Here is a 15,721-nt window from a genome sequence, read left to right as displayed (position 1 = left end):
ATCCCCAACTTTCATCCTTTGTTGTGGCAAATGGTATCCTGCACTACACTCAATCCAGTTTTTGTGCTGGATACAGCACGGGGGCCGTCTTGTTGGAAGTGCTGAAATCTGTCCAAGAATTCGTGGACAGCAGCTCTGCTGCTATGGTGGTGTTGCAAGACCGGATTGCAGTGTTTGACACAGTGTCTCACTCCACCCTGTTGAATAATTATGCCTATTGGGCCTTCAGGGCACAGTTCTGTCCTGGCTTCGATCATTCGTGGAAGAGCGCTCCAGCAGGTTTTTCTCCCTTCTTTTTCCTCCTGTTCCAAACCCATGGTCTGTGGGATACCTTAGGGCTCCACTCGGAGACTTCGGGAGTGAAGGTAGTCTACTATGCAGACGACACACAACTGGTATTCACATTTCGAGAACCCTCAAAAGCAGCCTTTTTCAAATTTAAAGACCGCTTAAAAGGCATAATCCAATGTATAGATTCAACCTTTTTAAAGCTAAATACCAATAAAATGGAGGTTATTTCCTTCAATCAAAAGGTCCCCCTGCTAACCTTTAGTGGCTAGCCGAATCGAATCCACCCCTGAAACCAGCCTCGATCAGAAATTTGGAGATCCTGTTTGATTCCAAGCTCTCCTTTGCTGATCAGACAAATCTCTTCAGAATGCTACCTGAAGCTTAGGAAGTTGATACATCTGCTCCTGCCTGAGACCCGAAAAACTGTAATCCACACTGAAGTGACATCACATTGGATCACGCAAACAGACTCAATTTGGGTCTCCTCGCCTTCCTGATCCATAGGCTACAGATCATAAAGAATGCGTCACCGAGGCTGATTCAATGGGTCCCATTTCACCATTGTATCTAGCCTCCTCTAAAGCAGCTACACTGAGTTCTGGCGGCAAAAAGGATCATGTTTAAGGCTCGGACCTTGATGTTCAGAGCCCTTGCAGGCAAGGGCCCTCACCATTTGGGAAATAGACTAGGTCAGGACAATAGGAGAGGTCTCCAAAATCAAACCACCTCTGACTGATGTCATTCCCCGGATTGCCGAAGGAGGACCGGGTAGCAGATCTTTCTCAGTACTGACCGCTTAACTTTGGAACACCCTTCCAATTAACCTCCGCATGAACGAGTTGCTTCAGTAAGGAATCAAAAACCTGGCTTTTTGACCAAACCTCGATTTATTGTTCGGCTTACTCTCAGTGTCCCTGCTTTAAGTGCTGAGACGCTGCTCAGAGGCAGCCGTACAGATGCGGATGTTTAATTGATTGATTGGTACAGGATACTGAAGAGAAACTGGCTCCACCTTTCAAAAAAGGGATTAGGTAGAGACCTATTTACTGTTTTGAGGAATTTAGCATGGGAAACCTGACCAACCCAGGATGCTTGGAAACGTTCAGTGAAGTTTCCATGCAGGAGCTCCTCTGCAGTGCCTGGTGAACTGCATCAGGCGTGAACAGCTTGGCAATTCTACTCCAGGACAGTTTTTCCAAGTAAAGAAGTGGTGTTCCTGCTCCTGAAAGGGCAGCAAAGGGCCATGTAACAGGCAAGGCAATATGTAGGTAATGCCGGCTCAGATGTCATCCAGTCTTCTGTATCGGCTCCTTCTGGGATATCCAGAGAGATGAGCTCCAGCACAGAAAACTCAGGAACTCGCCAAATGATCATTTACAAACACAGGCATGGTAGTAAGAGAGTGTAGTCCAGCACTCTTTGTGGCATGTATTCTAATATACACTACATGAAGTATGTTGTGCAATGCATGCCCAGCACAGTGAGGGGATTTCTTAAACATTCAGTCGAAATGAAAAACATAATCCAAAAGGGTGAAGATACCAATCCATACATCATTCTCAAGAAGGTGAAAAACAGCAACTGATTGGCTGTTGGACATGCATATGGGGAGTGGAGCTGAGCTGCATACTCTTAACTCCTTTGAAAGAAATTGCAGAGTCTTTGAAAAGATCCATCTTACGGATCTGCCTGGCAGCAGACACATTTACAGATCAGCTTAGAAATACCGAGCATGACAGTCAGTTGACTGCCCCCAGTGCCTCCGCTGATGATTCAGTTCTGTAGTCATAGCACACATTCCTCACCTCGCCCACAAATTGAGCATCAGCCTGCAAAACTTGTGACTGCTCATGTGTGTGTTACTGAAGTAACCTCCCTTATGGTGATAGTAAAAAAGAACTAAAAAAAGGGCATTAGTAGCGTAGGAGTCTTGGCGCATGCTATTATTTAGAAGAAGTTCTTGTGATGCTTGGCTGTAAACCATGCATCACAGATTCAAAAGCTTTCTCAGATGACATTTGGTGGGTGATGCTTCCAAAACCATGTTGGGCCAAAAATCGTTTTGAGAATGAGAACATTAGGGAATCTTCCTGAACATCATAATATTAATTTGCAACATCTCTGACTTACATTTGTTGTACCTGGCGCAGAAGCCTTACGTTTCAATACGACTAAAATCTAGCAGATTTTTTGTGCCTGGAGTTCGGCATTTTCGGTTTCTGCAAATATAATGGTCTGTGTCGAGGGCACCTCAGGTGTCGTCTTTAGAACCGAATGGGCTGCATGTTTTCAGGGGGTGTTGTTCAGCAAAAAGCGCCTTGTTGTGAGTCCTCGAAGAGGATTCTGCTGTAGGAGTGGTGCTCGCCACCGTGAGCTCAGTGTTCACTGAATATGGCTTCTTGGTACCAAAGCCATTTTTAACTTCCAGCAGTTGTAAGCAACTCTGGTTCTAGGAGTGCATCTTGTTTGTTTAAGTGGCCCTGCCACCTTCACTTATTTGGTCCACCGGCATTAACCACCCTAGTTTGCTGAGCTACAAGCACTTATCATAAATAAGCAGGGGAGCGTCTAACTGCTTTAGGTGGTCATGAGTTAGATTTTCCCACAAGCTGCGCACAAAGATTCTTGATGAGGCAGTGGTAAGTACTGCACACAGTTTCCATGCATACTTATTCAAGTGAACACTTTTCATAATCAAAAAACTCTCCAGCTCTTCAAATCCCCAAATTATGCCAATAAATGCAACTTTCTTAAATGGCGATTCTTAGGAACAACAGTCCTAAACAGGAAGGCCGAGGTCCTATCTCTAGCTCAAAATTATCCAACAAGTAGCTCTCCAGCTACCTGGAAATTGCTCTCCTGTGTGCAGCACAGCATGCTAAATTAGAAACTTATGTTTGGATGAATTAATATATGTATCCCACATTTGAAAGGTTTATCTTTGCAATACAAATGTCGGTGTTTTCAGAACTCAAAAGATAACGTTTAGAGAAAATAGATTTCCTAAATATATTCAAAACTTATATTCAAATGATAAATCATGCAATAATACTAATATTAACCTGGTGACAGCAGTGGCTGGTGTTGTGGAAGAGTGACAGGGTGGAGTCGGAGGGGAGACAAAATAAAAAAAGAAATTAGGCACAGGCTCTCATAATCCACTGCGGCCAATTCGGATGCTGCTCTCATCTCATGAGAGCCATGTCTGGATTGGCCTGATCACTCTGAATTTGCGCTCCCAGTTAGACTGTGGGCCTATACCTGCTCTCTCCAACCAGGCAACGCAGCTCAGGTTGGAGAAAGCTTCAGTGCGCATGACGGTTTGCCCGGCCTAAGACGGCCGGAGAAACCATCATGCACACTAACAACCGTGCCCATCAGTTTTCTTGCACCCTATCATTCCCCATGGCCCCACCCACAAAGACTGGCAAGAAAGGAAAAATAAAACTATAATAAAACAGGTTTATCATCATTTTATTTATCATTTCCTCCCCTTTTGAGGCCATAGCGGAGGAGTTGACGCTGTCTGGTGACTGGGGCATTGCAACTAGTACTGCTCAGTAATACCCATGTAGAGGAATTCCAAACTGAAAACCCTTTATTTCCATTAGTGCTAGCACCTCTGCCTGATGCACTGAGGTGATCATTGCTGGTTATCTTGCATGAGGGCAGCCACTAAAGTGATCTTATCTTACGTGGTCCCTACTACAACACTAATAATATTAGTAGCTCGGGATCACTTTCTTTGAAAGTAACTAGCATAAGTTACAGAAAAGGTTGGAGGTCCCTGCTTTTGCTGTATATTGTACCAAAGATATTTTGCCGGCATCCTTCGTAAGTGACCTAACGGAGGGAAAAAAGTATTTAAAGAAAGCGGAGACACTGAAGGCTTTGTGGAGCACTAGTTTACATCATGCTGAAGTTTCAAAACAGACACTGCCGTTGTTAATGGCCAGAGGAACATTTTGCGGAACATAAACTGCACTTTTCCAACTAACAAGGAACAATGTCGAATGTGTGAATCTTTAACAGGTTTATGAAGCAGAAATAATGCCCATGGCATCAAAAAGGTTTTCAATGTAAGCACACCAAAAAGGGCATCTTGAGAAGCAAATAAATCTCTGCTGCAAACCTCAACTTGAAGCAAAAATAATGAGGAGGGTAAAGTCCTTGAATCAGCAATGCTTGTTCAGCAGATGGTAAATAAACCTTGGGCTCTACTGCAGTATGTTAGGGGACTGTGGGATGTCCTCCTAACAAAAGAAGGGCTCGAGCAGCCACATAGGGTTGTAACCCCCGTAAGCAGTAATGATGTTGAATGTTCTTTACTTGTTGAGAGTACATATGTTAATATACATATATACACACACATATATATATATATATATATACATATATACACACACACACATATATATATATATACATATATACACATATATACATACTCGCACATATACACACATACACATATAACAGATCAGATAACTTGCAACCCTCTAATATGGTCCAATATTGCCATTGTGGGGTTGTGATGAAATCATAAACCAAAAGGCAACATAATTTGAATACCGAGATGGCAATATAGGGCCATATATACATTAAATGCTACATTTTTTTTTACTAATTGTTTCTTTTACACATTTAAAACAAAAAGGAGATTCTGCTGTGCCCCAGAGATAAATGTTCATTAAAAACAGTAATTCAAATTACTGGGCACTAGCATTGGCTTATCTGTAGTAAAAAGAAGAAAAGTACTGGAAGCGGCTGTGGCAGGCAGCACGGAGCGGTGGGTCTGTGGTGCCTCAGTTGAGGCCTTGTCTTCCCTCCCTCACACTCACGGCTGTATTTCGTGTCAGGCCCGCACCGCTGTGATTTCTCTAGAGGCCTAGACGTCGGTCATGTGACCCCTAGCGAGGTTGTCAACGGCCAGCTGGGTACACAAACATCCCAATGCAAGGTGATTGTTTACCTGGTGGTGGGCGGGCCTGTGTAGAGGACGTGCTGGTTAGCCCTTTCAGAGAAAGACTTGTTTCCCCGATGTGTGCACACACGAGGGCACCACGTGAATTGTGGCTTGTGCAGTTCACACCCACGGCCTTCTCTTCAAACTCCTGTCAGGTGCTCGGGAGAAAGGGGCTCCGTTTCACGCACCGTTCTATGCTGTTGTGTACATGTGTATAATACATGCTGTGATGTACACTAGACACGCACCCCGCTTGTATTGCTGCTGTCTGCACAAATATACGCACTGCGTGGAGCAATGGGCAAAAATGCCCACTGAGCTCCCTCCCCGGTCTGCAGTGATCTAAACACGCCCAGGGGAGGGGGCACTGCCCCACGCTTAGCAGCCTTGCCTAAGGGGGAGGGGGCGCAGCTCCCGACTTGCAAATCACATAAGCGCTGCCAAGCCAGCCTGAAAACTGAAACGCGGCGCACATCCACAGCAACAAAGCACAGGCAGCGGATGCCACGTTCCTCCTGAATTATGGAGATGGGGGCTGAGAGGTTACTCTGGGTTACAGGGGAACACAGTGACTTCTCACCTCGAACACATTTCACTTGGAATTCCAAATAAACTCCTCGTCTCTACCCCCGTCACAAGGTAAGCGAAGGGATTTAAACATCACGCGTTGAGGATGTATTTTTTTCTACATTTTCTTTGTGTATAATAAAGCACATTTTCTTTGTGTATAAAGCAATGTCGCTCAATCGGTTTTCAACCCAAATAATGCAAAGGGCACTGCGGTAACTGGGTATTGGCAATAAGGTGGACCAGAGGAGGACAAGCAGGTGTGTTTATGACTGTTTTTACATTCCAGCCAATGGAGAAGAAGGAGAAAGAAAGTTAAAAAACACGCCCCTCAATCCGAAAAAGACGGGGCTTACATTGAAAGAACGTCGTCACTGGGACCTATTCTCCAATGGCTGACCAGCGTTTAGGAGGCCAGCCAATGGAGAAGAGGGGCATGCTTGACCTCGCTACTCCAAGACATTAAGTCTCCCCAGCGAGACTGCGCATGTGCGCAGTCTTTCGCAGGCGGAGACCTAAAAAGGAGCTAGAAATGAGCACTGACTGCATCTACAATGTTTAGGTTTACTTAACCTTCGTAAACAGAATGTTGATTAAATAAGAGCAAGTGGTTAAGCTCTGCATAATGGTTTGAGTCGATCATTACCTAAAAGCACAGCCTTGCATTAAGACTAGTTAGACAAAAAGAAGTAAATCAGGCTGATACTGGCCCTGCACCATTTTCCCCTCAAGAAAAGCTATAAGTAGGCTGTGGAAACACTGAGAATTATCATGCCTGCTTGTGAAATATGGTTTGTTTAACACTGCATTTTGGGCAATACAAGCACCCACACATGTATTTATGGCGCTTATGCAGCTAAGAAATCGAGCTAGAACTGAATGGAATTGTTAAAACAAGGAAATTGAGCAGGTTCCCACGACACTTACAAACGCTGTTAGAACACTAGAAAAGTGTCCATGGAGATCACACTTATTCTTGGGTCAATAAAAATCTATGAGTGGGAACTGCAAGAAGAATAGGGAAGAACGAAAAATACTGTGTGCAAAAAAGCATTCAAGTGGCAGGTGAAAATGGTACTTAATGTGCTAGGCAAAAATATATCCACTCATATGCAGCATAGAAAAGGAACTGAAGTGTGAAAAACCGAAAGTTGTGTTGGGTGGGGAGGGGGTCTGTTCTCGCTACAGGTAGGATGTGCATGCTAGACTTGTACTGGTGTTTCTGTCCCAGCACAATTGTGTTTTGATTCTCAATACTGTTTGCAATGGGGAACATCTACTCAATGAAGTAAGCAACACAAGTTAGGGGTCCACCACCAAGTAGAGTTATCCATCAGCTGATAATCTACATGGCAGCTAAACACAACCTGGAATAAGACTAAACCTGCAAATTCAGCAACAAATATCATGAGTGGGCATAAACAATATGATTGAAGGGCAGCAACAGAATTCTAACCATGAAAGGACACAAAAATCCACAAGGAAACATATGAGAGTTTTTTATTGGTGGATTGGACGGTTACCTTCACAAAAACTTCTACAAACGTGCCCCTAACAAAAGGCCGGAACATGCAGGAGGTGGAAGAAGAACCAGCGTCTTTCCCTCCCTTGAGTCAGGAATTATGACCCTCCTAAGACTATAAAGTAGAAACTGCTGCAACCACCCACCCGGCCCCACTGGGTTGTAGCAACTGGGTGAATGCCTCCTTCCACCTCACCCTGAAGCATTAGGGCAGAAGCCTACAGGCCTTTAAAGAACTCAGGAGATGCTCCTACCAACAATTGCCTCAAAGTTAAGCAGGGGCAACTCAGTCTCCACGTCTACAAAGCGTGATATGGTGATAAACCTCAAGGCCTTACAGTGGCATTTGCCGGTCTGAAAATCGCTTGGTTTCGCTATAGACCAATAATCCTCTACATAGCAGCAGAGAAGTCTCTTCTTCCCTTTTACAAAGTGCGTGCAACTTGTCCACTCCATAAGCTACACATCTAAAGGAGTGTCAGCAAACACCAAACAGGGAGTACAAGATACTCGGTGGGGAAGAAATATTGGCTGTGTTCGAAAGCACTCAGGCTGAGACTATGCCATGTCTCATTGGGCCAATTGCTATAAAAGCAGGACATGGCAGAGAGCTCACTCACCTGCGTCCCCTGAGTTGACGAATTCAGAGCAGCAATCTTTACTTCAAAAGAAAAAAAAAAAAAAAAAAAAAAAACACTATCCCTATAAAAGGACGAATCACCTTTCCAACTCTTTACAGCACATCACACATAATGTAGGAGAATATCTTAAAGATATAAAACAAGCATCTCAAATAGGTTAAAGGCTAACATTTATTTTCCATATGTTTGGTTAAACTCTCCCAGCTGTGGATCTGCTGCAGACTAGAAGGTGTTCACGTGTGTGCTGGACCTAGGTGCCAGAGCTGGTCTGTTCCATGTGCTGGATCCAAAGTACGTATGCCCATCAGTGACCGAAACTGGTCCACTCTATCTGCGACTCAGATAGGAGCCCAGCAGGAGGGCTCCGGCTACAGTGAACCCAGTGAGTAGCCACTTTCCAAATCTTTCCTGGCTCCTCCTGGAATCTGCTGCTGCATCGTTGCCGTACATTATTGCAAAAGTGTCCTGCAAAGAGAAAAGCAAGGAGGTGAGAACACAGGTCACCCATGACTTTAGCAAACACAAGGAGTACACAGTACAGGTGGGGGTGAGCGGTGAGAGAAGACAAATGCTCCATTAAGCAGTGACAAACAGCCGCAGAGTCCCCAACCTTTACTGCAAGTTGGTAAAATAGTAAAAAGCTACAAATGGTTATCCAATAAAACACCATTAAAATGTTACAATTGCATACCAACCCTCAGTTATTTCACCCTGCAGAGACATCATGAAGTCGATCCCCCTCCCCCTCCCATTTCATGTCCCTCCCTCCAAGGAACTCTCTAGGCTCCAACAAACAGGCAACCTTTATATGAGGTGTTCTCATATTTATTGGGCTGTTACTCACATTCCTTTAGCAACCTATGTGTGTTTGATTATATCATGACTCAGCTACCCTAGTTTTAAATACAAATCTATTTAGGGCTTACTGATGATCGATCTGGTCCCAGCAATTGACTGAACATTAGTCTGCTGCTAGTTCCACTGGAGACCTGGCAAAGGGTGAGAAATTCAGCTTTAGGTCAAACGTCAACCGGCCGCAATCTGCAAAGTTCACTAGTGATGTGTCACCAGCTAAGTGTCTTGGAACACAGTGTTCTGCTATGTTTAGAGGGGGACATTGAGCAGACCTTGGGAGGAATGATAATGTTCCTTGGTGTGCTCACCTGATATGGGCATCAAGAGCCTCGTGTGTTGTATGTAGCCAATGGTGGATGGGATCAGATATGCACAGCCAAACACTCCCTCCTACAGACAAAAAGTGTCAAGGGAGTCCAAGAGGGCTTGACGCGTTCATAGTTCATTTCACACACCACTGGCTGAAACTAAAAACTAAAAATTTGGGTTTAAAGCAAATAAGCTGCAGTATGCCTAATTCACGTACAAGAGCCACAAAACAAGAAGAACAAGTTAAACAGTGACGAGTCGATGCTTTTGGGGCACAAATCAAAACGTGCAAACTGGGCCACATCACCCTTCCTCTCTTCATGCCATGAAAGGACCCTATACTAAGTCTAACCATTTTATTGTCAAAGGTTTGTAAATACCCAAATACTTTAGAAGAATGGTCTAGACCAACCTAAAAACCTCCTTAAACACCCTTGAGATCATTGCGGCACACAGGCTGGTAAGCAAAGCCCTCTAGGGTGAATGCCAACCTCAAATTGAAGCAAGTAAGGCGCACTTATAAGCAACCATAAAAATAATGAACTTCAGTATGGTCTAGATTACTCCAGTGTAAACAGATGTTAACTAACCACTTTATCTACCGCAAGTGACGTTCGTTATCAGCACATGTGTAGCACACATATGTCACTAGCAAGAAGAACAAATTACTTACCTTTGGTGAAGGAGTTTGAGATTTTCTATCTAACCGCATATTTCACACCCTTCGAATGCTCCCAGGCACCAGACTGGATCCAAATGAAATTTTTTGCAACGTTCCTGCACCCCAGTAGTTGGCACCATGTAGCTCTGCAGTGATTCTGTACTGCCCCAGAATTGACAGTGCTGAGGGCATATGAGCACGAAACCTGCGCTCTCACATCAGTTTCTTCAACCTTTCTCTTTCTGCACCCTCAGACACAGAGCATCTCACAAAATGATGCTGACAATGTGCAAATTCATAACTTGGAACCTTATTATGATGTTCAGTGTCCACTCTACAGGACGTCAGCAAGGAATCTGCAGTTGGATAGAGGATTCACCAGAGAGAGCATTACCAAAGATAATTAACTTGTTCTTCTAATGGATACTTGTAACCTCAGATTATTAACCTGTAGAATTGATACCGTAGCATTACTTTCCAAAAATGCGAGGGTCTGTATAATAAGTGGGCTCAGACCAAAACGTCTGCAGGACCGAGTGGGCTTAGTGACCTTCCTGCCAGCAGCGCTTTGTGAAAAGCAGATGGCCAAAACCTGTACTCCTCATTCCACCATAGTCGTGTACCTGAGCAGGTACAATGAGTCGGCAGACTTTTAAGAGGCTATTTCTTGGACAGTGTTTAACAGACTTTGATGCAGAAGTCTGTTCACCTTGAGACGGTCTGCTTATGCACTGCCTTTCATTTCTTCACTCCAGAAAACCCTACACACAGCTGATAGTCTACACGATGATCCTTGAGGCACTGAGTCTAGAAGCTCAGCACCCTTTTATGGTCGGGCCGATGGAGCCTCTTCTCCTCTTTTGAGTCACTGATTTGCCGATGTTAAAAAGAGTCTCACCTTTTGGTAAGAAGGCCTGCAGAAACCTTAGTACCTCTTTGTCTGGGAAAAAGGTTCGGTTAAGAGGTTACACTGAAAGCACCTGCAGTTCATTCATGTTGTATGCTGGCATGATAGTAATAAGAAAGGTTGTCTGGATCTTCGGTAGTAACATGCAACTGTGCAGTGGCTCAAAGGGAGTGCACATGAGAAAAGTCAGAACTAAATTTTTTATTGCAGCAGGGAACATAGGGAAACATGCAAGTTAAATATTTTATTAAACTCATCACATCGGGCGATTGGAATAGAGCGGGTTGGCCAGGTAAACAAAAAAAGGCAAAAAAAATGACAAGTCACCTTTTACTGTGCCACCGCAAGTCCTTGCAGGGATAGCAGAAGGAAAAATAACAAAACATCTGAAAGTTTGGCATGCAAAGGGCTGGTAAATTAGGCATGACCATAGACAACACATTTCTCCCAGCACCCTGTGTGGATGGACACCATGGAAGGGCGTCTGGCCGCAAGGATGACACTAACCAACTAGGTCACCTAGTCGAAAGTATTAGGCTGCCGCTGCTCAATCTTCACACATGAATATGTAGGTTGTGGAGATTGGGGAGCCTGCCCTGCTGCTGAGATAGCAATGTCTCCTCAAATGGTAGTACAGAAGACCCACGTCCAATCACAGTCAAAATGCATCTTCTAATGAGTTTCCTGGAGGAACCTTCAGTGCTCCGTGAAGTTGACTCTGCATATTCTCAGCAGTGGCAAACCGATCTAACCAGGACATACCCCAACGGTTGAATATGTCCCTCCTCTAGATGTAGATGCCCCTTGTGAGTTGGCAGCTAACGCCTGCTCAGCTTGTCTGTTCTGGCATTCAGCAACCTAGCTAGGTGGATGGCTATCAGTACGATGTACTACTGGTCCATCCACTTCTATACGCATATGGCCTCCTCGCACTCGAACAGGACCCTATTCCACTCTCCTTGTTGCAGCATCACATAGCAGTCATGACTCTACCGAGGACCTGCATCTACCTCGCCTTGAGGGATGACAGGAAAGCTATCAGGCCAAGTGAATCACCTGAAGCTTCAAAAAGGTTAATGTGGAGCTGGCTCTCCGCTGGAGACCAAAGACCTGATTTCCAACTCCTGCAGGTGACCTCCCAACCCCAGCAATGTTGTGCCTGTCTCAACTAATAGGTCTAGGCAGGGCGGGTGGGGGGTGAATGAGTCTGCTGTAGGCTAGGCTGACATTTGTCTGCCACCAATGAAGACCCTGAGCATTCTCCTAAAAGTTCTGGATGATGCTGGAGAGTGTGGTGTGTCCCATTGTAACCTGATGTTTCACTGTAGGGCCCGCATGTCATCCGGCATTCGAGTCAAGGAGGATGCATGAGGCCAGGAGTTCAGAAAACCTCAGAGCCGTCCTACCTATACCCCGGATTGTGACGGTCCCCGACTCACTGGATCAATGGAAAGGTCTTGATCGCCACTGTGTACAAGACAGGCTCAAAGAAGGGAATCCTCTCAGTGGGGCATTGATGGGACTTATATTTCCTTATAAAGGCAGCAGTCCAGCATAGGACTGAAGTCCAAGCCTTTCTTTGCATAAGACACTGCCACAAGCAGCACCTCTCATCTCACTCTCCGAGTCTGGCACCTGCGCAACAGCATCCTTGGACACGAGAAGCAGGACTTCTTGAATCAAGTTTGCAGTGTGATTCTTCAACAGTTGATCTGGTGTGGGAGAAAGATGGGGCAGGGAAAGAGTGAAAGGCAAGGTGTAGCCCCTTTGAATAGTCTGCAAAACCTACCTATCTCAAGTGACAGTTTTCCAGCCGGGGAGAAAAGAACATATCCTGCCTCCTACAAACTAGTCCTAAACCGATGAGAATAAACTAAAAGGACTTGGAAGCCGCTGCAGCAGGTAAGGAAGGGTTGGAGGAATGCTGACCCTGCAGGTGCGAGTTGCCCCTGGTGCTACAGCATATTCTGCCTTGAAAAGACAGGGTCTGTTGCTCTAGGACAGGCTGTAAAGGCTGGAGTTGTCTCCAAGTCAACCATCAGGAATAGCCTCTGAAGTGTCAGTACTAATGATGAACCTGTTTGGTAGGCGACAAAAGCACCAACGATTGTACTGTATGCAAAAATCTTTAAATCATTTTAGCACTGCAGTGTATCAGCCTTCTCGCCAAATAACCTGAACCCGTCAAAGGGAATATCCATCAAATACCCTTGCACGTCTCCTAAAAACCTGGTTCATCTCATACAGGTGTGCCTTCAAAGCATGACTGCTGCCAATAGCTCTTTGTTTTATGCAGTCTGATTTCCAGGGAAGCAGGCAGCTGTATCTTGGCCATGTTCTATCGTTTGGGCAACCGAGGCAGAGGTTGTCCGGGACGGCTGGCAAGATTTCGCTTGCCAGGTCTGATAAAGCATGGCTGTAGCTACCCACAAGGTATACTGCATTAGAGAGGTGACAGATTAGCTGGCCAACGCAAATGTTTTCTTTTCAAACGTGTTAATCCAGTAAGGTCCTCTACCTGAATTATTGGAGGGAAAAGAATTCAGGTTGACCTGAATAGTTGAAGTCTGTACTAGCAGGCTTTTAGATTATCTAGTCAGGAAATGTGTTGGTTATCAAGTAAGGAAATGTGGATAGTTGGCTCAGGCTTAGCCCACTAGCTTCAGGGCGACTAACCAGAGGAAAAGAACATGGCTTAGCCAACATACCCATCAAAGTGTCAGTAAAGGCTTAAGCAAACGGAAAGAGTGGCCAGGATAAAGTTCGCCCTCGTTGGAGAATTTCAATTAGAAAATTTGCCTTAATCTCAATAGTAGGCAACTGCAAGTCTAAGTCTTCTGCTGCCCTTCGTACCACTACAGCAAAAGAGGCAATTTCTTCCTTCGGTGACCTCAGTGGAGAGTCTAGCTCCATAACAGGGATCGGGTATAGTCCACTGGCATTTTGTATATCCAAATATAATCCATCATCAGTGTAATGGGTGGTGGGGAGAGTAAGTTATCAGCCTCCTTGTAATCAGTATCACGAAGAACAGTAGGTATGTTCCGAAAAGCATTAGAATCAGTAAGCCTCAAGGCGGAGGGTAAAGATTAGAGTATGGTTGTATAATAATTGGCCGAGATTTTGTAATCTTGTACCATGATATAGCCCTGGTGCGGACCGATGTAGGTTCGGGGTTGGAGAACAGCATTAATGCCGATCAGGCACAGAAGGAACCAGCATGTACCTAGGGGTAGTTTGGAGGTCTGAAACAGTGTTGGTACCAGCCCAGTAACAGATCCCAAGAAGCTAGTCGACAGAAGTCCAACTGGTGGTCCCTGCAGTTACATGAGACCTAAAGGCGGACACCAGAGGGTACCGTAAGCATTTGCAGCAAGGCCTCTGTGAAGAATGCTACCAGTTGCTTGGTCGACAATGGCCCAGGGAAACCTGGGTGCGCCGGGACCAGTTGGGGGAGCAGGTCTGATTCGAGTGACACTGGAGGGCTTAGATTTTTACGCTTGATGCCCTTACACCATATTGTCTGACTTTGGCTGGTGGGACGGGGTAGAGTCCTGCTTAGCTTTTTTCACGCTTATGGAGGATTTTTGGCTTGGACTAAGTGGAAAGACTTTGAACTGTACATTGACATTTCGCAGAAACAGCCTCATCTCTTGACAACTTGAACTGTATACCTCGAATGGATGCTCCTCTTATGTTGGGTGTCGTAGAACTTGGCCTTAGATTCCCAGACCACTTTGGATGCATTAGAGCAGATGCTTAGAAGGTTTCCAATGTTGAGAGGATATTTTACATACCGTTGATTTTGGAGTGAGCTTTCACATTTATGTCAATGACGCCAAAGTCCCATCAACAGTAGAAATCAACCTAACTCCTTGACCGTGGCCAGAATTTCGCTGCGGTGCTAGAGATTTAATGAGTGGGCGGGATTCGGACGGCCCCCGGCCGTCCTCCGCACACGCCCACTGTGGTCGTCAGACGCATGGAATGGGTTAAACTACTATTCTCTGTGGGTTCTCTCTGAATTCTACACCCAGACGTCATTGTTATAAAATTTTATTTTCTATTTAAATTGATTTAATGGTGATGGAATCTTGGTGTAGACAGGATCAATTACATTTAATTATATTCATACAAGGGGACATTCAAGTTTAACTTTTGAATGCGTTGCTGAACTTCTAGATGACTGGGTGTGAAAATTCTAAAGCAGGGTGTTAAGAAGCAACAAAAAAACAAGCATTGACAAAGGCAATAGGTCTCACCTATGTGAGAGCTATTGACTTTGTCAATGTCGTTTAGCCATGTCATACAGCAGCATGACCGTGCAGCACGGTTAAAAGTAAAGTTAGCAAAAAAAGCTATAATGTCATAGCACTATTATTTTTTACTTCACTGCTAACCATACTACACAAACATGGGTCAATTGCATTAGTTTCGATGATTTACGGAGAAAATGCAAAACTGTGTTCAGTAAATAAAATAAACCGGGGCTGCACTCACGCATTTAAAACATCTCACGGGTCACAAGCCAACTGAGAGGCGAGAGTCCAGTGAGGTTAGCTTAGCATCCTGGTACTCTTAGTACTGCCTTTAATAACAGAAATGCATAAACACAAGTCGCAAAATGCGAAGGAAAAAGTAAACAGGACTAAATAAGCTATTTTTATTCCACAAGGCACGACTTGTAATCTCTGAACATGGCGGTTGAATTACAACGAGCTATTGCCCAGAGTCACACGGTGCTAGGCTGATCTGCCGCTGGTGCCGGGGATCGAACCGTGAATCCCGGTACCGGAGTCAGTCGCCCTGGCCGCTGCGCCACACCTCTTCCTGTAACATCCTTATTCAATCACAGCCTGGCAGGCATCATTTTGGTTCGAGTTTTTCCATTTTAAACAATAATTGTGAATCATCCAAAAACAAAACTCTGACAAATGACTTCACCATCTAACAGGGACATCTTACTATTATGTAATAATGGGGAAAGAGTAGAATTATTTGG

At 44.8% G+C, this 15,721-nt stretch overlaps 1 protein-coding gene across 7 annotated transcripts in view; it reads right to left on the bottom strand.

The window, feature by feature from the left end:
* Nucleotides 1–7,308: 7,308 nt before the first annotated feature.
* The window catches only part of BCL2L1 (BCL2 like 1), a 78,354-nt gene continuing 69,941 nt past the window's right edge, over nucleotides 7,309–15,721 (bottom strand). For 6 of the 7 annotated variants that reach the window (XM_086932702.1, XM_086932696.1, XM_086932700.1 and 3 more), the window contains exon 3: nucleotides 7,309–8,452. In XM_086932702.1, coding sequence (XP_086788828.1) covers nucleotides 8,315–8,452 — 138 coding nt within the window. In that variant the 3' untranslated portion in view covers nucleotides 7,309–8,314. The remainder of the gene's footprint in view (nucleotides 8,453–15,721) is intronic. The other variant, XM_086932697.1, reaches the window with a different exon arrangement.

Source organism: Lissotriton vulgaris, chromosome 7 (assembly GCF_964263255.1).
Source record: "Lissotriton vulgaris chromosome 7, aLisVul1.2, whole genome shotgun sequence".
NCBI classification, from domain to species: Eukaryota; Metazoa; Chordata; class Amphibia; order Caudata; family Salamandridae; genus Lissotriton; species Lissotriton vulgaris.
This window is presented reverse-complemented; position numbering and strand designations above follow the sequence as displayed.